The 27,915-nt window shown below is 36.9% G+C and overlaps 1 protein-coding gene across 1 annotated transcript in view; it reads left to right on the top strand.

The window, feature by feature from the left end:
* The first annotated feature begins 7,148 nt into the window (after nt 1–7,148).
* Nucleotides 7,149–27,915, top strand: part of TTC21B (tetratricopeptide repeat domain 21B) — a 71,607-nt gene continuing 50,840 nt past the window's right edge. The window contains exons 1-11 of the mRNA XM_024579869.3: nt 7,149–7,277; nt 10,370–10,499; nt 10,587–10,697; nt 13,617–13,783; nt 15,834–15,956; nt 20,308–20,465; nt 22,912–22,996; nt 24,024–24,122; nt 25,633–25,825; nt 26,258–26,355; nt 26,678–26,878. Coding sequence (XP_024435637.2) covers nt 7,257–7,277; nt 10,370–10,499; nt 10,587–10,697; nt 13,617–13,783; nt 15,834–15,956; nt 20,308–20,465; nt 22,912–22,996; nt 24,024–24,122; nt 25,633–25,825; nt 26,258–26,355; nt 26,678–26,878 — 1,386 coding nt within the window. The 5' untranslated portion in view covers nt 7,149–7,256. The remainder of the gene's footprint in view (nt 7,278–10,369; nt 10,500–10,586; nt 10,698–13,616; nt 13,784–15,833; nt 15,957–20,307; nt 20,466–22,911; nt 22,997–24,023; nt 24,123–25,632; nt 25,826–26,257; nt 26,356–26,677; nt 26,879–27,915) is intronic.

Genomic DNA, 27,915 nt, shown 5'->3' with positions numbered 1-27,915 from the left:
AGAAAACACAAATTTCTAAAGGCAAACAGATTGTACCTTTGCTCAACCTCAGTGGTAAGTGCAGACTTTTGCCTTACTTTAGAGAAAGTGTCGATCAAGTTATACTGATTGATAATCTGAAACAGGTGCAATGCTAGAGCAAAATATAGTAGTTATAAAATTGTGAACTTACAAATATGTAAGAAGGTAGATAATAGAACTTATGGAGAATGGTTAGAATACCTAGATATATTTCACTCAGAGAAAAGGTGAGGTAGGACTTCGTTAAAAAAAACCAGAGGTTGTCCCATTTGTCATATATTATGCTTTGCTAAAATGAAACTCATTCAGCAGTTAATTGCATTAAATATAGTACAAAACTAGCCAGGTATGTCTTAGGGCTTTGTGACATTCTGCTTTTCCCCCATGCCAAAACAGAAGTGTTTTCCTTTTTTTATGATTTTATTTATTTATTTTTAGAGAGAGGGGAAGGGAAAGAGAAAGAGCGAGGGAGAAACACCACTGTGCGGTTTCCTCTCGCACACTCGCAACTGGGTATCTGGCCTGCAACCCAGGCATGTGCCCTGACTGGGAGTCGAACTGCTGACCCTTCGCTTCGTAGACCAGCACTCAACCTACTGCGCTACACCAACCAGGGCCAAAACCTAAGTATTTTCATGGCATTCTCCCTGGCCATCCATTAAATGTCCAAATCAATCCAAGGATAACTTCAGTATGATGGGCTCCAAGTCTAGCATATTATACAACCTCTTACTTTTCAACAATCTTAGAACAATGAAATAAAACAATCATCTAATTTGAAAAACCTATCCAGGGCAATAACTAAAAATACAGTTCTAAGTCTCACCCTTAAATTAAATCAGAGTCCCCAGAAAGGGGCTTGAAAATGTCAGAGTTATACTGAGTTGGAACGGAATGGAAGAAAGCTGGAACAAGCTCTTGGGACAATTTTATGATCAGCAAGCCTGGGAAAACCCTGGCTTAGTGGTAGGTAGCCTGTTAAGGTTCAAGGCCTTTGGGAATTCATCATTAGTTGATTATAGTATTGTATTTACATTTACTACCTTTGCAAACTCACGCTCTCTCATGCTTTTAAATATCATCTACAATCTAAAGATTCCAAAACTTGTATATTCTGTCCAGAGTGTTTACCATGCCCCAATATCTAACTGCCTCTTCCATATCCCCAATTGAAGGTGTAATGGATGTTTTAAACTTATGTCCTCACCTGAACTTCTGAGCTTCCACTCAGTCCTGCTATGCATGGCCTTCACCATTGCTACTGACCCTATTTACAGGCCAGCTGTTACTACAGCAGCCAGGTTGTCCTCTGTGTTCCCGATAACACCCTAATGATGAAGCCAGTGTGGTCAGTAAGTATTTTAACATCCTATTTTAATTTTTTTACTAAAGCAGTGGTTTTCATGGCATGGTTCCAGACCGACAGTATCAGCATCACTTGGGAAAGTGTTGGAAATTCACATATTTGCCCCCCCATAGGTGGCAGACCAGCTATCTGTGTTTTAAGAAGGCTTCTAGGTAATCCTGATGGATCTCAAAGTTTGAGAACCACTGCATTAAAGCATTTCTTAAGTGCAACTGATGAATTTAATTTTTAATTTTAATAAATTGCATTGCAAATTTAAACAGCCTTATGTGGCTAGTTGCCACCTTACTGGGTGGCCCAGTTTAAAGATTTTTGCTTCCACCCTGCTTCAAAAATACTAAAGGCCCAGCGAGCTACACACATCAAGTAAAATGGAAAATACGGAGAGCAATACCAAATAGCAGTTCAAAAATGTTCTCTGCCTATGAGCACTGGGGTTTTCATCGTACTCTTCAACTTCTCTCTATATTTAAAAGTTTTTCCAAATAAAAATTTGGGGAAAAACATATACTGCCACAAATTAAAGCTCAGTTATGAATAGATTTATGCAGAGGGATCTCAAGGTGTGAGCTCCAGATGTTTTAACTGAGCCAGTGAACAAGTGATGGGGCTGATAAATGAGAAACCAGGAGTTTAATGCAAAGAGAGAAAACTTGGATACTTTGTGGTGAGAAAAAAAAAAAAAACCCTCCACTGTCAGAGGGAAACATCAGCTGTGCCTCCAGACATTACTCTGATTGGGAAAGCGTCTCGTCCTGAGGGCCGTGGAGTGGGGTGCCTTCAGGGTGGAGGGAATGCAGGTGAGTCAGTGTGAGTTTCTGGCCTAATTTCTTATAAATAAAGAAATCAAATGGGGGAGGGGGAATGAGTGGTATTTAGGGTAAGCATTTTGAGTGACAAGCTGGGAAGAGGCAGTTGAATGGAGCAGAGGCAATTGACACAGAGATGCTAAAACAGATGCAGGGAAGGGGAGACAATGGAAAAGGCAGAGAAAGTAAGATCAGTGAGGAAAATTTTACCCGAGGAAGGTCATACTAGAGCATAGCATCCTCCATAACCTCAAATCCACTGGGCCTGAAGTCTGCCTTCCCTACTTTATATTTGCAAACTCAACAATTTGCATTGTGGCAACACCACCATAAACCAAGTTATCAAGAGTCAGACACCTAGAAAGCTGGGGCCTGATATGCCTCAACCTTAAAATAAAAATGAGAGCAGAGCTCTGCTATCTCACACTCAGAAATAATAGATGTGCCACGTGAATCTATGGTGGGTAAGATTTTTCAGATGTGAACTTGGACCTAAGTGAGTGAAATAAAAAATGATGTACTGTCTGCCTTAAAGTCATGCCAGGCAAAGGGGCAGTTAGCACTACTCTTTGGTACTTTTCTATCAACTAGAAACGATGCTGTAAAGGAATAGAAGGAAAAGCAGATGGCATTTTATCAAGATGTGCTGTATATCACAGTTGTAAACATTTAATAATTCACTGTTTCTATTTCCAACTACCAGGTTGTTTTGAAATGTATTTTTCTGTGTCCTCTCTCCTACTTTTGCATAGATGAAATGTCAAGATATTGCCAAGAAAACCAAGAAAAAATAACTTTCCTGGTAAGTCTCCCTCATGGTTTCTGAGGCAAACATTCACTACATCTGTTAGCTTAGGTGAGGAGGAAGCAAATCTCCTGGTGTCAGGAGTTCTTAGCCATCAGCTATTTGAGCTTATTGGGCATTGGTAAAGAAAACAAAGTATCATACAGTCCTCTAAAAGAAGCCAGTTGTAGGAATTGAGTGGAAGGTCTCCCTGGACCATATATAACAAGTGATGTGAATGTATCATTCCTGAACCTGGGCAGAGGTCATTTAATTCAGCCTCTTGTTTAATTACACTTCCTTAAACAGTCATTAAAGCTGTCCCTACTTGTAATTTATTTATCTCCTTCTGTGAATACCTATTCAATATCTTTCTACCTTTACTAGACTTTAAAGTCTAGGAAGGCAGGGACAAGAACTTTGTTATTTGCCACAGGCTCTCAGTAACATTTGGTGACTGGATGAAGGAACAATTAAACATTACACCTGTTAGAACTTAGTTTACTTCCTCAACTTTTTCCATAGTGTCAGTTAGCAAAAGAAATATGAAAAGCAAGTGACTGAGCATTGTTGTCTCATCCCTAACTTAAGTGAATAAAATTGTAGAATTTTAAAGGGATGAATTACGACAATCATATTTTTTACATCAGCTTGATACGCGACTCAAAGTATGGTACCTTTGTAGTGTGTTACGTGGAAAAGACAAGAGCACTGTGTAGCATGTGGAAGGATGAGTCCTAATCTCAGAGGTAAAATGACTTGCCCTGTAGTCCAACAGCTCTAAGGAACTGGCTTGTAACCGTGCTATGAAGTTCTCTTGTAAATGTGCTATGATCTTTTAAACAGTGCTTTTCAATTTTTGAAATACTCTCATATAATCTCACTTAGTCTATACATTGACAAAGCAAGTATGATGATCATATTTGCAATCCCCACTATAAATGTATAAATGAGAAAAATTAATAACTTGCCCAAAGTTCCAAAGCTGTTAAAGAGCCTTAACTCAAATTCAGCAATTCTGATTTCCGTTAACCTCTAATTTTTCCATGATGTCACGTGTAAGACTAAACTATACGCTACTTTATTTGAATTGCATACATTTTTACTCTCCATATCTCCAGTTTCAACTTCATAGTAAAATAGCCTTAAAAAGAAAAGACAAACAGTTCATATTATTATTATTCATACCTGTCTTGAACGCTAGACTGAGATTAGAAAACTTGGGTCGATTATTTAATAACTTTGGGCTTTATTCTGCTCCCTTGTAAAATAAAGGACAATAGTCTTTAAACTTCTTTCCAGCTCCCAAATTTGAGGATCACATATACTAATTGCCATATATAATGCACACTTTTTTTTGCCCAAACTTGTGAGGGAAAAATAAGGATGTGCATTATACATGGGACAATGACAATGTACCATGGGTGTAGTAATCCCGTGTCTAAAGCACACAAAAACGTGGGTGCGCATTACACACGGCAAAATATGGTGTTTATTTCTGTTTTATATTTTGTCTACTTACTTTTACGTTGTCTTCACCAGAACCACCTATTTTTCTTAGGGGTTTTCCTCTAACTTATTAAATATATGATAAAATAATATCGATACAAGTGGACCAGTTTAAAAATTGGGGAGAAGAAAGCCAAACAAAAACAGAACTGAAGTGCCTCGACAGTTCTATTTTACTAAGTATTTATGGGATCAATACTGTACTCTGTATTTGGAGTGGTCGGGAGTAAAAATAATTACAGGTTAATTCAGTTCTTACCATACTCTTAATACTGCTCTGTCCTTTAAATATTAACTCATTTAATCTTCTTTCTGAGGCATGAGTCTCATTTTACAGCTGAAGCACAGAGAGGTCATTTTTCCAAGTTAACAACTTGGGACGGTGGACGGTGTTATTGGGATTTAATCACAGATGGCCTATCTCCAGGGACCAAATTGTTACCTACTATATTTTATTGTGAGGCCTTAAGGTGCTCGCCATTTAGTAGAGAAGATTAAACAAACCAAAAAATACACCATAACTATAACACAAAGAATATACAAATTGTTGAGTCTTATAAAGCACTATGTACACAGTGGAAATTATTCGTTATAGAGTGCTTATTGTGTGTCAGAAACTTTTCATATGTTGTTAAGTGTTTAATTTCCCTACTAAATAAAGAAAATTCGTCTCAGAAAATTACTGCCCCAAGTCACAAAAGTAAATAGCATAAGAGGAGCTCCACCTCAGGTGTGGGAGACCATGTTTTTGCCACTACCCCACACAATCTCACACACCCTTTCACTATGGCGGTTCCTGAAGGCTTCATAAAGAATGAGATTTCATATGAACTCCAAAGAAAGAGTAGATTTTCTCAATTGAAGAAAGAGCTTAGAGCAAAGTTGGGGACAGCATTCCCAGAAGAAGGAATAGCTGTCCTGATTATCTGGAATAAAGGCTCTGTGGAGGGAGAAATAGGACATAGGTCTTGAAAAACCAATAAGGTAAGGGGTCTTTAATGTCAGACTCAAAAGTTGGTAGACCGAAGTGAGTCAATAGAAATGTTTAAGCTAAGGAACACATCTGTTTTTAGGGACACAGAGTTTTTCCTGGTCCGAAATGGAAAAGAAATTTCTCAATAGACCTCAACCAGGCAGTATCAGATTACCAGGAGTGTCAAAGCAAATCCCCATAGTAGTTTTAAATTAACAAACACGCATGGAGTCCCGAGCATAGTGTTTTTTGCTAAATAATTCAACCTCAGAACAAATTAAATGGAGCAAATTCTATAAAATTAGTATGGTCTAAGTGTGCAAATTTCAATTGGTCTGACAGTCCAAGTTGAGACTTTAAAGATCTCAGGAAGTTAGCTTGATCATTTGTCCCTTTAACCATGCTCCTTCGATCTTTTCTCTCCGATGAACTTTTCCCTTGGAACCAAAAGCATACAGTTCAAGATTATTTTCTTTGATGAGCTCCTTGGTTGATGGTATTCTCTGCAGCAAACCAAGTGCAGATTAATCCGCTGCTCTCAATCAGAGCAGCAGCTATTACTAATTGTCCATTACCACAAACATTTAGCGTGACTATAGATGTTGGAAATGAAAAAAAATCCTCATGAAAATAATATGTGCTTCTTTGGGAGGAATACTCTTTTAAAGGAAGTCAGTGAAAGATAGTGCCTAGCCTTGAAGCCTGAGAGAGTAGTCACCCCCTTCCCTCAAGATTGCCATTACCCAACCTACTGGCATGGAAAAAAAAGTCAATGTTCATTGACTCCTCAACAAATTAAAAATCAGATTCAGGCAACTATGAATCACATCAACAAAATTAGTAACAGTAGGATCAAAAATTGGAATCCATGTAAATGATTCTACAAAGATCACTTATACCTCAAATCTTAACTGCTATTAAAAAAATACCTTTAAGCAGAAATAGGAAATCTCTTAGGCCATTCTATTTCAATTTAATGCTCTGAACAACTGAAAACACCAAGGAGCAGCTAAGAGTTGCCTGATGGGTACAAACATAAGAGTTTGCATAGAGATTAATTATATTGTCAGCTTAAAAATCAGCAGTATCACTTTTTTTTTAAATCCTGAAAAAATTTTCTTCTCATTATCAGGGCTGCAAAAAAATTAATTTAATATGCATTCTAACAACAATCACGGGATTGCAGCAATGCCTGTAAAAATGAACCCAAGAAGCGCATTCCACTTTTCTTTTAAAAATTTGATTTTTCTGCGCCACCTTGTGGCCATAAGGCAACTACCACAAGTGAAAAAGGGCTTTCCCTGTGCTGGTCTGGCCTTCAAATAGCCGCATTGCGGGAATGCGCCTCAACACAAATGTGCCTAAAGTGGTGAATTTCTTTGTAACCAGAGATGAGACCCAGACTTGCCCGCTTTCCTACATCCTCCCCTATTTTCTTTATTTCTTAATTCCATAGTCTCCAGCCCACCTCCCACTGTCCTTCTAGGGTCGCTTCTCCGTTTGACCTCCTTTGTCTTCCCCATCATCTGGTCACGCCCCTTTCTCCACCCGCAGTTCCCCCCTCCCAACTAGTCTCAGCCGCTGGACCCCTCCTCCTCCCGCAATCCCTGCAGCGAGGACCCGCCCCTTCCCCCCAGCAACCAATGGCCGCGCGATCCCGCCTCACCCAGCCCCTCCCACCACCTCCACTGCCAGGGGTGTCTGAGCCTCGCAGTGGCGCTGGGACCCTAGCTTCCCCTGCGGGCCTGCAGCAGCGCGCTCCCCGGAGGCCCGTAGCCCAGTTTCGCGAGAGCCATGGACTCGCAGGGGCTGAAGGTGAGCGGGCGGAAGCTGGACGTGGGTTGCTTCGGGGGTTGGTCGGGAGAAAGGGGGCGCGGGGAGGGTGTGGGCCGACTGCGCGAGGGCGTTAGTGTCCTGCTGTGCGTGGTGCCCCAGCCTGGCGGACAGCGCGTACCCTCCAACACCTGGTTGGTCTCATACCCAGCGGGTGTGCCTTGGAACCTTGAGGTCAGTTAGCCTCCCCAGCGCGCCGCTTTCGAATTGCCGTTAGTGTACTTGTCCCACCCTGTTTGTTGCGTGTAACTTTTACTCTTGTCTCCTGTTTGCTCGGAAAGCTTGGTCCACACATGACACCTACTGAGCCCGCCCGCGTGCGATTTCTAGTAACTTAGGGCCAACGGGCGTCAGCTCCCCCGCTCCCCTATTGGACAGTAAAAGGAGCGTGGAAAGAGTCCATGAAATTCAAGAGATAGGTTGGAAAATGGAGGAGGAATCTGTATTTTATGATGACATGTTCTTTAGCACAGATTCGCCCGTTTGGCAAATATTTAATGACAGTCCACTTAAATGATGATCTAACGAAGACAGACTGGCAAATAAGTTTCTTTTTAGGATGATGGTCCTCTCCATTTGTTTACTAATTCCTTCGTCCAGCAGATAGTGGTGGAGGGCTCACAGTGTGACCACTAGACGCTGGAGATGGTGATGAGCAAAACTGAGCAGACCCTGGCCTCGCCCATCTTACAGGCTAGCGCTGGAGAAAACCTTAATTAAGTTAATGCATTGAGTGTTGAATGCCTCCTATGTGACTGGCGTTTTTGTAAGCCCTGCAGATAATAAGCCCTGCACCAATAAAATTAAGTACACCTCCCCTCCCCCATCTTGGAGCTTACATTTGACTAAGAGGCTCCAGACAGTGAGCAGGTAAGTAAAATGTGTGCCATATTAGATGGTGAAAGGTGGGTGGAGGACATTTTGGCAGTGATGGGGAATGCTGGGATGTCTTTTGATATTTTGCCTGAATTTTTACATTATCTTCCTGTGAAACCTTTTGCCATCCCCTTAAATTTTGGTCATCACCTGAAATTTATCTTGTGTACTACCACCCAAATGAACTCCTTAATAAAAACACTTCCATGCTGAAAACTGCTATGTGGCTCCTTATCACTTAGCCTGGAGGATCAACTTAATACCAGACACTTCTGGGCCCTGCCTGCCCCTTCAGCTGTGTGATCCAGTAATCCCAGTCTTATTGAAGGCTCTAGAACAGGGAATGACAAACTGTAAAAAGGACTGTGGCTTTATTCCAATAAAACCTTATTTATGCACACTGAAATTTGAATTTCATATGATTTTCACATGCTATGAAATATTTTTCTTCCTTCCTTTTTCTTAACAACTTGAAAATGTATAAACCATTCTTAGCTTGCTGGCCAAAGAAAATCAGGCATAGGATAGATATGGCCGTGGGCCATAGTTTGCCAATCCCTGCTCTAAAATAGAGAATAACTTTAGTCCTGTGCATTCCACCCCTTCCCTACTATATTCCATTGACGATTTTTATCTTGGTCCCTCTGCCTGACTAACTCCCGTAGCTTCATACATAATGTGGGTTTAAAGGGGGAAAATAGGATAAGGGGGAAGGTCTGTATCTCAAACTAGACTAGCAAGACATTCACTTTTTGTGGATTAGTTAATTCATATTAATATCAGTAACAATGTTAATTCTGTCTGTAGAATCACTGATAGATAATTAAGGGTGAGCATAATAGCTGTGTGATAGAAAAATCACTACCCTCTGTATAAAATCATTTTATAATAAAAAAAAACCCAAAAAACAAAAAATTTAAAAAAATTAAAAAAAAGAATCCTGAAAAGGAAGTAGTCTCCCTCTCTCTCTCTCTCTCTCTCTCTCTCTCTCTCTCTCTCTCTCTCTCTCATGTGTGTGTGTGTGTGTGTGTGTGTGTAGGGGAGCAGGAGCTTGCAAATCAAGAATCAGTCCTGAAGTCCTCCCCAAGAATATTTCCCTTAATTTCATTCTTCACTCCTTCCCACATCCAACACTCATTCTCCTATATTCTCAAAGCAACTTGTAAGCTTTTTTTTCTTGCATTTACTACATTGAATTTTCAGTTTTTCTTAGATTCTAGTCTCACTTGAAAAATTTAATCATTCCTGCACAGGAGCCACCAAGTCTTATTCATCTTCCTATTACCGTATCCAGCCCACTGCGTGACCCAAGTAGGTGGTCAGTAAATGGCTGCTGGATGGAACAACCCAACCTGAACCAAGATAGTGCTAGGTGGTATGGAGAGTGGGAAGCAGACTGGAGAAACAGAACAACCTATTACAGCTTACGTAGGGGACGCAGCAAACGGGAAGGGAGGATTCCACAACTCCAGGTCTGGCATGGGTGGCGGGGCAAATGGAAGGATGAATCTGGAACTTAGAGGAGAGGCCTTGGCTGGACATGTGGGGTTTTTTTATTTCATCAGGGTTAGAAGGAATACTTTTTCAGACTAGAAGTTCTACAGTATGATATCCTAATTCATCCTCACAATGACCTGTAAACGACTAACATTTTACAAATGAGCAAATTCAGGATCTATAAAAGGGACCAGAAATTTGAAACCAGGTCTTTTTGCCCGTAAGCCATGTCCTTTTTACAATACCATGCCACTGCTTTTCCAGAGAGTTAAAGATTCTTAGTGATACTAAATGCTGGACAGAAGTCAAATAAAATCATATTAGAAGTGTCCTTAGTGTTGGGAAACTAAGAGGTCATTTGGGACTTTAGGGAGGGGACACTGGAGGAAAACCATTTTATTGAGATGTGCTGTGGGGGTCTGCGAGATGGAGTATGGATCACTTTCAAGAAATAGAGCCGAAAGGGGGACTAGAGAGCAGGAGGGAAGCAAGGTAAAAGTGACAGAGAACATTTGCTTAACAATTTAGGAGAAAAGATTGAGATTATTGGAAAACACCTATGTTTAATCTTGTGTATTCCTTAATATTGAGTGCTATGCTCTAATTACTTATAGATTATTCAGGATTTTAGATCAGTATCTACTTAGATATTTCAGAACACCAGAATCTGCTTGTAACATTTGATTCTTATTTCCTTTTAGGCTTTGATTAATTACTATTGTCAAGAGAGGTATTTCCATCACGTGTTACTTGTTGCCAGTGAAGGAATTAAGAGGTATGGTAATGACCCAGTCTTCAGGTTTTATCATGCCTATGGTACATTAATGGAAGGTATGTGCAAATTATCAACCATGCTGTATAAGTTTTAAATTCTTGTTTTACACTAAGAATAATTTTTCACATAATTTTGATTTTCAGGTAATGCCCAAGAAGCTCTTCGAGAATTTGAGGCTATTAAAAATAAACCAGATGTATCACTTTGTTCTCTACTTGCACTGATATACACCCATAAAATGAGTCCTAATCCAGGTATAGTATTTAAGTACAATGCTCAGGACAGTTTTTCCTGTTAAATTTAATTTTGATTTTTCTAAATTACTGTAGCACTCAGTCTGATCATCGTGTATTACATGTTGTCTATAGGTACTTTTTATATTATATATATTGTATCTTCCTGACAAGGTTATAAGTTCATAAAGCACAAAGAAATGTGTATGTTATATTACTTTCATATACTTTATAGCCTATGGCAGAATTTTCATTTGTACATAGAAATTGTTTGAGTTAACATAGAGGTGAATGTATATTAGCAGTTGTTAAACAACCAAACAAAAAAGAATAGCCAAGTAACCCAAAACAGGTGGTATATAAATTGCTTTGCAGCAGCCAGCTTTACAACTCATTACATTCAAATATATAACTATGTGCGGTTTCTTTCTTCTACTGTATCTTGAGCTTCTGGGAGGGCCTGTACATCCCTCAAGGGGGCTAACTAATGGAAGGTATTCAGTAAATTTTTATGAAGCAGTAGTTTGGAAAATATGACTACATTATAGAAAGAACTTTTTGCAAAACCAGCAATTAAAATTGTGTGAACTGTTAATATGTGGTGTGTCTTCATTGCTGTGGCAGGAGAATGTCAGAATTATAGGTAAAAAGAAAAAAATAGCATTGTATGCCATGTATATCCAGTAACAGTTAATAGAAGTATGAATATAGTTCTTGTGTCCATTAATTAGACGATAACCAAGTGTCTTAGAATAACTTTTTAAGTATTAGAAAACACATTTTTTAAGCAAAGTATCACATACCTCCTTCACCCCCCACACACTTGCACAAATCAGTAAAAAGTTATTTAAGACATTAATATGTTTAGCAACTAAGCAAATCTAACAACCAGATGCTTACATTCTGCAAGGGACTGTGCTAAATATAGTTAGAAGATAGAAAAGAATTATAAGAGTGATCCATGACATCAAGCTAATGATCTAGTTGAAAAAAGAAAATGTAAAAGCCACAAAGATTAAATTCTACTGTTACCATTAAGTAAAATGATGAAAACATGAATCCGTCATTAGTTGAAAAGAGCAGATACTGTTCATTCATAGGGGTATCCTGGGAAATCTTTGTGAAAGGAACTTACTCTGGTCTTTGAAAGACAGGCAGGATCAACGTAAAGCACATTTGGCAGACAGAGAAATCCACGGGCAACCACGGAAGTGGTCCAGGATTAGGCTCTTCTATGGCTCCCCTTTCTCTCTCCCCAGTAGGAGTACATTAAGCTGGAGCAGAGAATTTTCATAGGATAGCTGTAGTCAAAGAGTCTTTAAAAAGTTAGTACAAAATATTTTTCTAAAATCGAGTTTTCATTTAATTGGCTGTTCTCAACAGTATTGGTTCTGCTGGGAAATGTGATTTCTCAGACACAAAGATGGAGGCACAAATATTACCTAGAGCCACTTGAGTACTGACTGTTTGCCACCACGTAGGGTGCGGAGTAGGCTTGAGCCGAGGTGGGGCCCAGGTGTTTGTCAGTATTTCCTAGAAAAGGCCTAGATTGTTCAGGTACATTCTTCCTGAATTCTGCATGTGAGCCCTGACTCGGAAAGGGCTCTGATGCCGTAGGAACTTGAACTGAGATCTACCAAGAGCTGACTGTGACACCAGATGGTGTCACAGCAAACTGATGCCTCATCGGGGACCTGCTAGAAATCTGGGCAGAAGACTGCAGTTCCTGCTCCTGCCCTAATGAGGTTTTTTCTCTCTGTCTTGTGGTTCCTTAATGAGCTTTCTGAAGGTGTTCAGGCGGGTGTGGGAGTTGCAGGGCAGAAGGAGTCTTCTTTCAGGCGAGCTGCAGCCCACTGGAAATAACTTTGTTTCCTAAAGTCATAAAGGGATATGTTGGTAATTCCACATTTAAATTTAAGTTTGTATTCAGTTAAGAGGAAGGGTCACTTATCTCTGCTTGGGAGCCATTTCCAGAAAGGTTGTCTGTTAGAATCACCACCCTCAACTTTGACATGTCTTCTTTCTTATTGCATAATTGATCCATATTCTGATTTGATCCAGGACTCGATCTAATTGACCTTTACGTCCTAAGCACATACTCATATATTAGGGACTTGATAGTAATGATTAGTTATTAGAAGTAGGCCATCTATTTAAGGGAGCAGTCAGTCAGTATTAACTCTGTAAGTGACAGTAATTATACTGCCTTTCACAGGCCTGTGACAGTAGCCTGGCGTGCTGATATATTTTAGAAATGAATTAAGGAGTTGGGTAATTTAAGTACTAGTCCTTGTTTGCCTCTAATAATATCATTTTAGAATCACCGCTAATTTTTTCAAGTCTTAATTATTTTAAAAAATTGCATATGTAGCCTTTATATCTTGGGAATGACATACACTATAGAACATTAACCGCATGTGGCTACCGAGCTCTTGGGTTTAGCTTGAGGAGCCACATTTTAATTGAATTCTAGTTACTTTTCAATTTAAAACTGATACTTGATGCAGTTATTAGAAAAGTTACATTTGGAACAGTGAGTAAATGAGTCTCCTTTTTCATAAATTTTATGAAATCTAAGTACCAGTTAAGTATTTCTGAAGAAAATTTAACAACTTAATGAGATGTAGTGTGTATAAATACATGCCAGATTTTAATGATTGAGTAAGAAGAAAATGCAAAGTATCTCAATGGTTTTCTTATCAAACGTGTTGAAATGATAATTTAGATATACTAGACTAAATAAAATATATTATTAAAATTAATTTTACTTGTTTTGTTTTTCACTTCTTTAATGTGGCTACTAGAAAATTTTAAGTTCCATATGTGGCTTGCATTTTATTTCTATTAGACAAGTCTGCTCTAGAAGAAGAACTTAGTTCTCTGACCTATTATAAGTACTTGACCGAGAATAATTTTTACAGGGCTTTTTTTCTCTCCCAGATAGAGAAGCTGTGCTGGAATCAGATGCCAAAGTGAAGGAGCTGCGTAAAGCGGCAGAACCAAAAGCTTTGTACCACGCGGGCTTGTTTCTGTGGCACATCGGTCGTCATGATAAGGGGAGAGAATATATTGACAGAATGATCAAAATGTCAAATGGTAGTAGAGAGGTAGCTGCTTTTCTTATTTCGAAATGGTAACATTCAAGGGAACATGTTATTTGTATATTCAGTAATATCTGTTGTTTAATTCTTTGTTCTTGCCCACTCTCTTCTCACTTTATAAATTAATGGCTATATTTTATTATTTTGTAAAATTGTGGTTCTCAAGGGTTGTTTATTTTTATGCTACTTATTAACACTTGAAAAGATCTCTTCCTGCCTCCCTTCCTTCTTCCTTTCTTTCCTTCCCTCCTACTCTCCTTATTGAACTGCTGTAGATACAAGGCACCATAATTTGCACTGTTAGTAATAGACAGATAGGAATGCATAAACTTTATTTTGATGAATGGGTCACCTAGTAGTGTTGTGGAGCATGTACCCAGCTAATATTGTGGGGAGGTGTGATTAAGGTGCACAGGAAAATAATAGTTGACATTTACTGCTTGCTTGCTTTGTGGTGCGCACTATTTTAGATACTTAAGGAGAGATCACATCCATGTTAGGAGAATGAAGAAGAATTTCTTGAAGGAAGTAGCATTTGAACTAAAACCTAAAAGGTGGATAGTTTCTACAGGCAGAGATTATGGAAGAGGGAAATAGGTACTCCCAAGGTGGGAAGTAATAGATGGAAATGAGAAAATAAGGAGACGTATTGGTTGGGGGTACAGTAAGACTCTCGTTTTGATAGGATGTGGGGTGCACAGGTGGAAGAAAGGCTTGGAGAGGTGGTTTGGGGCAAATTGAAGAATCTTGACAGCTCAATACATTATTTGTACCTAATTTGTTAGGCATTGAAAGACCATTGAAGGTTTTTAAACATTGCAGTGATGTTACTTGAGTACACATTCAGAGGACTAATTTAACAATGGTTTATGGGATGAACCGACCTGGGGAGAAACTAGAACACAGCAAAAGAAAGGTACCTCTTTCTGACAGAATGTTTTGAGGGCCTACACTAAAATATTGTACAGTAGGTATAAATTTGAGAATTATTAAATATCCACAAGACTTGTCAACTGATTATAAGTAATAGGGGAAAGGTATTGAGGATGTCTCTCGGAGACCAGTTAACGTGAACGGAAACTATTTTGAAATGAAAAGGTCATCTTAAAGGGCGGTGGTGTATTCAGCTGAAGACCGGCTATATTTCAGGCTCTGGAGAACAGTGAGATAGAGATAGAAGATGAGCTGTTGGAAAAAAGAGAGAAAAGTCTAGAAGAGGTACTGGACTACACATAAAGTTTGCGAATCATCCACACAGGGACAGTAGTTGAAACAGTTCGAATAAGGACACTGATCGAGTCAGTAGAAATAGCACTGCTTTAGTAGCATCAGCCGTCTTTTCAGGTGAAATACGGGGAGGTAAATATAATCTCAGTTAAAGATTTATAAGTTTATGAGTTAACCTATACATTTTTTGATAGAAGAGCAGATTTCATAATTTTTATTTGGCATTAAAAAGAAAAATATTCAACCTGTGTCCATTTTGCTAACTCTATAAATCTTGCAACCCATTGGCTCCTAACATCTCTGAAGGTAAACAGCCATGACTTCTTCAGGGTTTAATTTCCCACTTGTTCTTCCATATGAAACTCACTGGACTAGTCACAGAAATTAAGGAGATTGTTTTCCAAATTATCTTAAGTTTTAATATAAGTGAAATAAGACACATGTTTTTCCATTTTAGTTCATTTAGTCTGTTTGCCCAAAGAGAGGTCACAAATTCTTATTTATGTCTCAAATTACATGTTTAACTATTATTAATAATAATTTATGAGCAAAGTCCAGATAAAAATATTGGTTATTTAGAGTAGTGAAATATTGGCCAAGCTTCTTCCTATTAATACTGAAAAGAGTAGAAAGGCTGAAATTCATAATACTTTCCCACACTCTAGGCTGGCAAGAGCTGCAAAGCGATTCTACTGCAGTTTTATTTATAGTACTATTTGATGGAGTGGTCTTTGTTATGAATTACCAAAAACTGACATTAGATTTACCTTTTTTAATCTATTTTATTCCCAAAGAAATGGAAGCATGATTAGAGTTTTTCATTTTACAGGGACAGATTTTGAGAGCATGGCTTGACATTACAAAAGGAAAAGAACCTTATACTAAAAAAGCACTAAGGTCATTCGAAGAGGCGTTACAAAATGGAAATGACATTTTTGCTCTGCTGGGTAAGGTGAGTTGGAGTTAAGGTAAATAAATCAAGTTTTAAAACTCATTCATAACATAGTTGAAACCTAACAAAACTAAGTAGCTCAGAAAGATAATTTTTCATCTTACTTTGACCAGTTCTCAATTATAAGAGGGACTTAGATTTGTATGGGACCATGAACAGAGAACTAGAGAAGTCTGTTCCCAAATTCGTGACTCCTAATCAATTTTAATTGTTTTTGTTGGTGTTGGTGATGGTTCCTGTGGTATTTATTGACCAAACATGTACAGAGTGTCTTATATGTGTGAAGCATCACTCCAGATACTGGGATACGCTGAGCAAAATAAAACGTCTTGCTTTTATGGAGCTTATAATCGCCTGGGGGAGACACAACAGACAAAATGAGGAAGTAAATGATATAGTGTGTTAGAAGATGATCAGTGTAATGGAAAAGTAAATAAGTAAGGGAAAGGGGGAGAAGTAGAGGTAGTATGAGCTTGCAATTTTAAATTATGTGGTTAGACAGAGGGACATTTGAGCACAGCCTTGCAGGAGGAGAGGGTGAAAGCTCTGTGGCACCTGGGGGAAACATTACAAATAGGGGCGACAATAAGTTCGAATACCTTAAGACATGTTGATAGGTTCAGTAGGAGGCTGGGAGACTAAAGGGAATGAATGAGGACAAGAGTAGCAGAAGGCTAGAGGGAAAGAAGGTGGGTGTGGGGCCAGGTGGATATGGGGGAGATGATGAGAGGCCAAGCAGATTCTATAAAGCTGTTGTCTTTTACTTTTACTTTGAACCAGATACACAGCCAATAAAAAGGGCAGTAATGTGATCTGTGCGGGCAGAGTCATTAGAAATCATTGGTGGGTAGAAACGTTTAATTTGGACCCATTCTTCAATCCTTTTGATGCTTTCTGAACATCTTAAACATTTGTTTTTAGTTCTTGATTCTGCAAAAATAAATTGTTTATATATTAGGAAAACAGTTTTTAGATAAGCAGAAATAATTTAGAAGGATAAAAAGGAGAAAGAGAAGAGGATGATTAGTGTCTGGGCTATTGTTAAAGTCCCCACATTGCTCTTTTGGATGGTGGGCTTGTTCAGACACTGGCTGCCAGTACAACTAGTACTCGGGCTAGATGAAGTGGGGACTCAGCAAATTTTTTAAAAAGTTTTTCCTGATTATTTCTCTCTCTATTCTTTAAAAGTTAGTTGATAATCTTCTAGGGCAAGGCTGTTATTTTGTGGTTAATATATAAGCACCTTAGGAGGGATTTACTTTTTACCTTCAATAATTATGATTAGTGTGATTATTTTTTCTGATATAACCCATTTCAATTAGGTATTTATTTATTTTGTTGCTGTGTAAGTGCAGCAGGAAGGTTGCATTAGTCTAATTCCAATGAGTAATAATATTAACCAAATACACAGCAGCCTTAGTTTCAATTAGTATGGTACTCTGCATTCATATGGGAGGTGACAGTCTACGGGAGTATTAGACGTGATCTTGCAGGACTTTGCAATTTACATTACCAGCTATTTAAGAAAATTCCAAGGGCATATGTAATTTTTAAAAATTGTCTATGTTAATATTTTTGCTATTATTATCAACTATTGAGAAATTTAAATAATTTATTTTGACATAGCAGTTTTAGATGGTTTCCATATTTTCCTTTAATTATATGGGAATATAATCTCAAACTGATTTCAGGGATATATTACATTTGTACTGTATTTCTATTGAAACTGGATACTCATTTTGAACTGAAATATTCCAGGACTAAATTTATTCCTAATGGAGATCCAGGAGCAGATTTTTAAGTCTGATGTGTGAAATATATCTTATTGTCTATTCTTAAGTACTAACTATAGTCATAGCTTTAGTTTTTCTGACTATGAAATCAATTCATGAACATTGTAAAAAATTTTTCAGAATACTATAATATCTGATAAAAATAAATATCACCATTGTAGACAATCAGTTAAACTTTATAAATGACATTTCTTCATATCAGTAAATATAGATGTACAAATCTACATCATCACTTTTAACCATCACCTAAAATTTTATTAAATAGATATGCCATAATTAAATCCTTATGAATATTTTGGGTAATTTTCATTTTTTTCTATTATAAATAATTGTACCATAAATATAATCTATATGCTTCTTTGTGGTCTTATCCAATGATTTCTTTAAGGTAATCCCTAGTAGTGAAAATGACGAAGTAGAGGGAGTGGTTTGAACTTTATTTTGCTTATTCATTTTTTTTATTTTTGTTTTTCAATTAAAGTTTGCCTTCAATGTTACTTTGTATTAGTTTCACATATACGGCATAGTGGTTAGACACACATAGACAGTCAGCTTGGTACTTGCCAGCTTCAGAGCTCATCAAACCCTGTACTCTGTCGCATTTTGATGAGATAAAAATGTTCCAGCACTTGGCTCCTGCTGGGGACCTGTCGCACTTGCCAGAACTTGTATGAATCATGATGCTGCCCCACAAGCTTCATCACTAGTCACTTGTTTGGTACTGATGGGTTTTGGCACTTACCATGAGTTCGGGAACGAATTAATGCTGAGTACTGAGGTTCCACTGTACTTTACAAAGTGACCCCTCCAGTAATATTTCAAGTGCCCAGGTGGCAGCATACATAGTTATTACAGTGTCATTGACTGTATTCCCTGTTGCTGTGTATTGCGTCCCCAATGACTGTTTTGTAACTGCCAATTTGTACTTCTTAATCCCTTTACCTTTTTCACCCAATGCCCCAATCTCCCTTCCCTCTGGCAACCATCAGTCTACTCTCTGTATCTGAGCCTATTTCAATTTTGTTTGTTTATTTTGTTCTTTAGATTCCACATATTAGTGAAATCATAATGGTATTTGTCTTTCTCTGACTGACTTATTTCACTGACCTATTTCACTTAGCATAATACCCTTTAGGGCCATCTATGCTGTTGCATATGGTAAGATTTCATTCTTTTTTATGGCTGAGTAATATTCCATTGTATCTATGTGCCATGACTTTTTTGTTGTCTATTGATGGGCACTTGGGTTGCTTCCATATCTTGACTGTGGAAAAATAACACTACAATGAATATCGGGGTGCATATATTCTTCTGAATTAGTGTTTTGGGTTTCTTTGGATATATACCCAGAAGTGAAATTACTGGCTCATAAGGCAGTTCCATTTTTAATTTTTTGAGTGACTTCTGTACTGTTTTCCACAGTGGCCGCACCAGTCTGCATTCCCACCAACAGTGCACAAGGGTTTCCTTTCTCCACATCCTCCCCAACACTCATTTTTTGGCTTATTGATGATAACTATTCTGACAGGTGTGAGGTGGTATCTCATTGTGGTTTTAATTTGCATCTCTCTGATGATTAGTGACATGGCACATCTTTCCATATGTCTCTTGGCCATCTGTACGTCATCTTCAGAAGAGTGTCTAGTTCAGGTCCTCGGCCCATTTTTTAATCGGATTTTTGTTGTTGTTGAGCGGTATAGATTCTTTATAAATTTTGGATCTTAACCCCTCATTGGATATTCCATTGGCAAATATGTTTTCCTATTCAATAGATTGTCTTTTCATTTTGTTGATGGTGGGCATTTTACTTATTCTTTAAAGTCTTCTCTCTTTAGCCTGAGAAGATAAAAAATCTCGTAGTTGCTGCTTGTAAATAAACAGGAAATACTTTAATTTAAAAGGTAACATTATTTTATGGTGTTTCTGAAAACATTTTTAACAATTTTATCTTGTAATTATATTTCTCGGGTATTTATTTTTTTTCAGTTTTTATTGTTGTTCAAAACAGTTGTCTCCATTTTCCTCCCCCCCCCAGCCATCCCCATCTCCCACCCTCGATCCTACCCTCCTTTGGCTTTGTCCTTGTGTCCTTTATACATGTTTCTGAAACAAAATCACTTATATAAAATACTACTGTTCTGTGATGTTTTAAAGTTTTGTTTTGATAAAAACATATTTTTTCTCATTACAAAGGTTGTAACTGTTCCTTATGGAAAATTCAGAGAAAAAAAACCATGGGTCCTGGCTGGTGTGGCTCAGTGGATTGAATGCCAGCCTGAGAACCAAAGGGTCACTGGTTCAATTCCCAATCAGGGCACATGCCTGGGTTGTGGGCCGGGTCCCCACTACGGGGTATACGAGAGGCAACCACACATTAACGCTTCTCTCCCTCTCTTTCTCCTTCCCTTCCCCTCTGTCTAAAAATAAATAAATAAAATATTTTTTAGAAAACATGGAAAATGTTGAACTCTCGTTTCTTACCTACTTCAGAGTAACTGTTGTGAGAACCTTGGTGTATACGATCACAGTTTTGATGTCATTTTTTTTTCTCCCATTAGGCACAATGCCTTGAGATGCGCCAGAATTATTTAGGTGCTCTGGAGACTGTGAACCAGATAATTGTGAACTTTCCAAGTTTCCTTCCCGCTTTTGTACAGAAAATGAAACTCCAACTAGCCTTGCAGGACTGGGACCAAATGACTGAGATCGCACAAAGGTTAAGTGAAAACAAGGTGGCACAAGTGCCTTTGGATCTGGTTAGAATGTTAACCAAAAAGAAAATTTGTGTTTTTTATTGTAAGGTTTTTTTAAATTGACTTTTCTAAAAATATAGAATTGAGGAAAAATTTAACATTGCATTGCTTAAAACTGATTTTATGGGTTTACATCAAGATCTGACTAGCTGTTCCAAGACAGACTTTCTTTTTTATATAGTGTTTAACCGTTATTTTCTTTAGCCTAGTATTTCATGGGTGTCCTTTTATACCCATTCACACAACAATACGTGATTATTTATTAAAAATGAGCAGCATCCAATAACATGAACATACAAATAGTTTATTTTATTTTTTCTGTTGGGAGGCATTAGGCTGTGTACCTATGTATACAATCTTTATACAGATACAGGATATTTCTGAAGGATGGGTTCTTGAATGAGGGATTACTGAATCAGAGTGTATTGAATTTGTTAAGGTAGGATAAGCTCCCATTAAAAATTGATAAAAACATAGAATGGTTTAATACAGTAGAATCTTTGTTGTTGTTGTTAGGTGTAACTCTTGGGTGGGTGTTACAGTTGGTCGGACAGCCTTCCTCTATGTTGTTAGTCATGGACCCAGGTAGGCTCTTTCCATCTAGCCCCTCCGCCATTTTCTGAAACCTCATTTCATTGGTACCAGCTGGTAGATGGGGAGAATGTGGAGGAATTTTCCACTTCTCTGAAAACGCCAGACCCACAAATGGCATATATTGCTTCATCGGACATTGGCCACATCTGACTGAAAGATGGCTGGGAAATGCTGGTTAGCCATGTGGCCAAGCAAATGAGGGGGAATGGCTCTGAGGAGAGAGATTACAGTCTCTGCCTCAGGTATAGACACTTGCCATTTTGATAGACACTGCTAAATTGTTCTCCTAAGAAGTTATACTGATTTATACTCCTGTGAATAGCCTACTGAATGCTCCCTGCCACTGTCCTCACCAATTCTGACTATTATCAGAGTGGTTGGTTGGTTTGTTTTTAAATAATCTGATAGAATAAGAATGGTACCTTTTTTAAAATTTTCATTTCCTTAATCATGTTGAGACTGAGTATCATTTTACGTTAAAAACTATTTTTTCTAAATATAGACTGATTTTTTTCTTTTTAACTGGGTCTATTTTTTCCTAAGTTTCCAAAGGATTTTGATATTTTTAAGATAAGTTCTCCATTGTGTTGTTTCTTTTTGATAGTTTTTTTGGCTCTTCTTTTGCAGTTGACTGTCAGAATTAACAAGTTAAAACTAAACTTTTTTAGGATTTTGATTTTAATTGTGTTAAATCTGTAGATTTATTTGGGGAGAATACTTCAGCCGAGTATTATCAGGCAGCTATCCATACATAGCAAACAACAACAAATCTCAGGACATGTGATAATAAGCACTCATTTCTCACTTTTGTGTGGGTCACCTAGGGTCGGCCGATCTAGACCAGGCTTGGGGCTCTGCTTCAAAGTTCAGACCCAGCTGGGTGGCTGTGACACCTCCTTGCAGTTTGGGTTCGGGTCAGCCTGTTCTCCCGTGGGCTCCAGTCAGAGAGCAGCAGCTACCCAGAGGGCGCTGTTCTCATGGTGATAGCAGAGACGCAGAGGACAAGCAGAAATATGTGGTGCTCCTGAAACTTAGGCACGGCACACTGCCACTCTTGTCCATACCCCATGGGCCAATATAAGAAAAATGCTCTAGTCTACAGTAAGGAGCAGCAAAGTGCACTTCAGCTTTTGTGGGAGGGACTGCTGGGTTACGTGGCACAAGGTACGCAGTCAGGGAGGGTGGAGAATCCGGAGCTAGTAATGCTGGTAATGCTAGTAATGTACTGCACCATCCGTGATAAGGAACCTAGTGTGTTACCTCCTTTAGTTCCTTTTCTAAATGCCCTTGAGTAAAGTTTATATGGATTTTTGTAGCTTTTGTAGGTTTTTTATATCTTTTTTATTGAAGGGAGTTTGGTGTCTATTATGAATAGAATATTTTAAATAATATTTTCTAATTTCTTTTTATCACATAGGAATCTATTTTAATGATGTGAATTCTATTAACACATTTTTAAAAATATTCAACCCATCCTTGCATTCCTGGAATTCTTGTAATAAATTTGCCTGATCAGTATGAATTATTCTTTTAACATACTATTTTATATAGTTATCTAATACTTTATTTAGGACTGCCAAAGGGACTCCGTGAGACTTATATAATGTATTCATATCCTTTTTAAACTTACTTAAGATTCAGATATTTTTTAGTTTAAATAATGAGGTTGATAATTTTCATAAAGGAGGTCTCATTTTACTAAGTAAATTTACTTATTTAAAATGACAGTGGCATAGTCAGACCAGCAAACTAAGTTTCCAAGCCCTCAAATAAAAGAAAGTACACAAGTTTATTTCAACAAAATGTTTTCTGCAGGTTGATGCTTCAAGATAAGCAAAATGTGGAGGCACTAAGACTGCTGGCTCTTTACTATTTGTGTAGGGAAGGGGATATGGAGAAGGTAAGTTGTATTGTATCGTTTCCTGTGTTAGAAACACAGGAAGTGGTCTTTTAAAATGTATGTCATGGTAGTTTACAGCTGATTCTTGAAAACACACTTTGAGGAAGAGGTGAACTTCTTAAAGCAACTAGTGAAGTAAAAACATTAGATAGTCAACATTACCCCTAAAGACTGCTTTGATCATTGTTATAGCGCATGAGGTTTTCTATACAAAGCTCCCATACAGTAATATGTTCCGTAAATGTAACTGGGGATCCTGGGTGTGGGAGAGTACATATACAAAATATAAGTCCATAGTATATATTTTTAAAATTTAAGTGAATTTGTGTAAGCTAAATGGGCTTAGGATGACATCGCGTTGGGTCTTACAGTGAGGTACATGTTTCTCTAGTAGTGAACACGTTGGCTGTATACGAGATCACGGGACCAAAATCCAGTCTGAAGCAACTGGTATTATAATACGTAGTAGATTCGTTAAATTAGATAATGTGACAGTACCTAATCAGGACTTTAGTAAATAATAAAAGAATAATAAAATACTAAAGTAGGGGCAACTCTTCAGTAAATTTTCCAGGCATTAAAATTACTTATACTGAGTATCTTAATGATTTTGATTTCTACACAATATTTTAAATATAAACCAGGCTACATAGGTAATCCAAGGGGTGATCTCATATAATATTAATGTTTATAAATATATTATTATTTATATCTCCTTTGTGTCATGGATTAATTATTGTAGAGGGAGCTTGACATGCACAGTTAATTGAATATTACAGGTATATTTACCACCTAAAGGTTTCCATTCAATAACAAATATTAAAAAAACATATTCTAAAACTCATTTTTTATTGAAAATTACTTAGCTTTTGTAAAGAAGTTGTAATACACACAAGATTTCATTGGAAGAGCAGGAATTAGTAAAAGCGGGTATCTTTTTAAACAATATTTACTAGTCTGTATATCATATATTGTGTTATTTATTTCATAGTTTATTTCAAGGTTACACTGGGTATTTTTGTTTTAGGCTGCAGCCATGCTGGAAAACCTAGGAAATGCATTGGATGCCACGGAACCACAGAATGCTCAACTTTTTTATAAGATCACAATGGCCTTCAGCAGAACTGTAAGAGTGCCCGCTGTGTACCAGAGCTCTGCTGTCTACAGCTGGGAATAGAAAATACATCACAAAGGTTGAGGCACCAAAGAGCATGTGGCCTAGAGTGAAATATGATATGTATGTAAATATGTGATACACTTCTGAGAAAGGCAGTCCGGAGCAGATATGGTTTCCTACTATGAGAAGCCATCATGGAGGCTTCATGGAGGAAGTGGCACTTGTTCAACCTTTAAGGAGAGGGAACTTCCTTCCAGACAAAGGGAGTAGAAACTGGTTTATTTTAATAACAGCATAGGATTTATGAATAGGATTATTCTTTGTTTTGTTTTTAAAAACCCTTTGAAAGAAGTTCTAATGTGGAGAATAGACTATTTTGGTGGGGGAAATGGTTGATATCTTACTTTTTTATAATATTAAAGAAATATTTACATTACAAATGCCCAATAAAAAGAAGATAATTGGGAATGAAGTAGGAAAAAAACCCAGAAGAATCTAGAAATCAATATCTTAAATGAGTGGATTGAAGTATTATTTGATTAAACTAAGAAAAAGGGTATATGTAAGGAAGTATAATTAGTAAATATAAAGTTCAAAGAAAAATCAAAGATGTTGATTTTTAAATGACATGAATAAACTGAATTTTCATATTTAAAAACAAGATTGTCAGATTGTGTGTAGTTTAGAGCAAAACAAATTCTGCTATTAGGACAGTTTGAGTCAAGGAAGGTTTTTATTTACCTGTTGCCAGACACCTGATTAATTTACAAAAATTCAAACATTTTAGTATTTTACTCTTAAAAGTTGTTGTCTTCAAAAGTTACATACTTACTCTAGCAGTATTGCCATTTCTTGAAATATTTTTGAAACTTTATAAAAGAAGTTTCTAAGGCATAATTTTTAAAAATACTCTCAATGGTAGCTCCTGTGTTTTTCATTTCATAAAATACATACATATATATATATATATAACCTTAAAGCAATAACTTTCTTCTTCTTTTTAATCCTCACCCAAGGACATGCGTATTGATTTTAGAGAGAGGGGAAGGGAGGCAGAAAGAGAGGGAGAGAAACATCCACTGTTCACCTTTTTTACATGCCCTGGCCGGGGCCTGGGAATCAAACCTGCAACCTTTTGGTCTGCGGAACAACACTCAAACAATTGAGCCACATTAGCCAGGGCTTGAAGCAATAACTTTCTTGTCTATTTTGTAAAACATTCATAAGACAGTTTGAAAAGAGTTCTAAAAATTATGCTTGTAAAGCAATGTCACTAGGAGTATTTTTGTCAAGATAGCTATTTTTTAAAAACACTATTCAGGATATTTAAGTTCCGATAGGGTATAAACTGTTTTTTGCTGAACTGTCTAGATAGTAAATGGAGAAGTTTTATTTACTACTTATTATTAAATAATTTTATTTTTGCTTCTGTGAAGTACAAATAATTGTCTATTTAGAAAAAATAATCCTTTTGACAGAATAGAAATGTTCTATTCTAACTTAATCTTTTTCTTTTTAGTGTGGACGTAATCAACTCATTCTTCAAAAAATGCAAACATTAGTAGAAAGAGCTTTCAGTTTAAACTCTCTGCAGTCAGAATACGCTACAGAACTTGGATACCAAATGCTTTTACAAGAAAAAGTTAAGGAAGCATTGAAGTGGTATAAGGTTGCTATAAATCTTGAAGAAACTAATATCGCTGCACTGATTGGTATGACTGCTGTATCTGTTAATATTCGTCATATAGATGCAAGTCATAATTGCTTGTCATGCATGCCATTAAAAGAAATATATTTTGTGGTTTTCTAAAATTGAACTATTCCACACTATCCACAATAGGAAAAAAACACATATCTTTAAAAATAGAATTTTTACCTTAGAAATATTATCTTGAGAGAATATGTTTTTATGAGAGAGTTCCTATATATTATGAATTTTATCATAACAGATTTTATATGGGTACAAGCTGCCCATTTTCTTTTTTTTTTCACCCTTTTTTCTTTGTTTTTTTTTAATCTAAAATTTTCATTTATTATCAAGGGGGGGAATCCTGTCTTATTAATGTCGTTCGTGTTAGCTTAACGTTTGCATGCCTAGAACCAAATATGTGGGCAGCGACTGTTTTTGTTTTGTTTGATTTTAGGGTTTATCCGATGTCAGTTAATAGAAGGACATTTGCACGATGCAGATCAGCAGCTAGAATTCCTTAGTGAAACTCAGCAGTCTTTTGGGAAAAATGCGGTACGATATTTTATTTCATTAGAGAGTAGTTCCCAGCTTAGTGGTTATAAATGTGAAATTTGCATTGTCTTATTATTTAGTAATAAATTTAGAGGACTGATGTATAATAATTTTAATATGTAATTTCATTTATTAATTTATCTCCATGCAAAATTAGACTTTAAATATTCTTCTATAAGATTCTAAAAGGCCATCCAGGCTAATCTTTAAGTTTGAACAAATATTTCATATAAATAGCACTTTATATACATTTAAAATCTAAGCAGAAATAAAGGGCTTTATAACTGAATGGGATAATTTATAAAAACTACTAATTTTTCAGGAATTAACGTATTTACATGCAATTCTTGCCACAAAGAAAAATAAACGACAAGAAGAAATTACTAAATTATTAGATGATGTCCTGGACACCCATTTTTCACAATTACAAGATTTACCTCTTGGCATAGAGTATTTTGAGAAGTTAAATCCTGATTTTTTGCTAGAAATTATTAAAGATTATCTGAATTTCTGTCCAATGCAGGTAAGTAATTCTGGGACATTGTTGGGGGAGATTATTGAATTTATTGTGGTTATATTGGTTAATAAAATTATGTGGATTTCAAGAGTACATTTTAAAATGTCATCTGCATATGGTACTGTGTTCACTACCCAAAGTGAAATCTCCTTCTGTCACTCTTTATCCCCTCTTTGATTCTTTTGTAGCTGGCTAAATTTACTTTGGTTAAATTTATTCCTAGGTACCTTATTTTTTCGTTGTTGCAATTATAAATGGGATTGCTTTCTTAGTTTCTCTTTCCAACAGTTCATTAGTGGTGTATAAAAATGCTACCAATTTCTGAATATTAATTTTGTAGCTGACCACTTTACTAAATTTATCAGATCTAGTAGTTTTTTGGTGGAGTCTTTAGGGATTTCTATATACAATATCATGTTATCTGCAAATAATGATAGTTTTGCTTCTTCCTTTCCAATTCGGATGCCTTTTATTTGTTTTCTGATTGCTGTGGCTACAACTTTCCATACTTCGTTGAACACGAGTAGAGAAAGCAGACATTTCCTGTCTTAGTCCCTATCTTAAGGGAAACACTTTTAGATTTTGCCCATTGAGTATGATGTTTGTTGTGGGTTTGTCATATATGGCCTTTATTATGTTGAGGGATGTTCCCTTTATTCCCACTTTGCTGAGAGTTTTCATCATAAATGAGTGCTGGATTTTATCAAATGTTTTTTCTCCATGTATTGATATAATCATGTGGTTTTAGCCTTCATTTTGTTTATGTGGTATATCACATTTATTAACTTGCAGATATCATTCCAATGTTGTATCCCCAGAATAATCCACTTGATCATGGTATATGATCTTTTTAATGTGTTGCTGGATTCAGTTTGCTAAAATTTTTTGAGGATTTTAGCATCGATGTTCATCAAGGATGTTGGCCTATAATTTTCTTTGTTTGTAGAGTATCTGATTTTGGAATTAGGATAATGCTGGCCTCATAAAATGGCTTGGAAATCTTCCCTCCTCTTGAAATTTTTGGAATAGTTTGAGAAGGATAG

This window comes from Desmodus rotundus, chromosome 2 (genome assembly GCF_022682495.2).
Source record: "Desmodus rotundus isolate HL8 chromosome 2, HLdesRot8A.1, whole genome shotgun sequence".
NCBI classification, from domain to species: Eukaryota; Metazoa; Chordata; class Mammalia; order Chiroptera; family Phyllostomidae; genus Desmodus; species Desmodus rotundus.
Note: the sequence above shows the minus strand (reverse complement) of the source record. Positions and strands in the feature narration are given on the sequence as shown.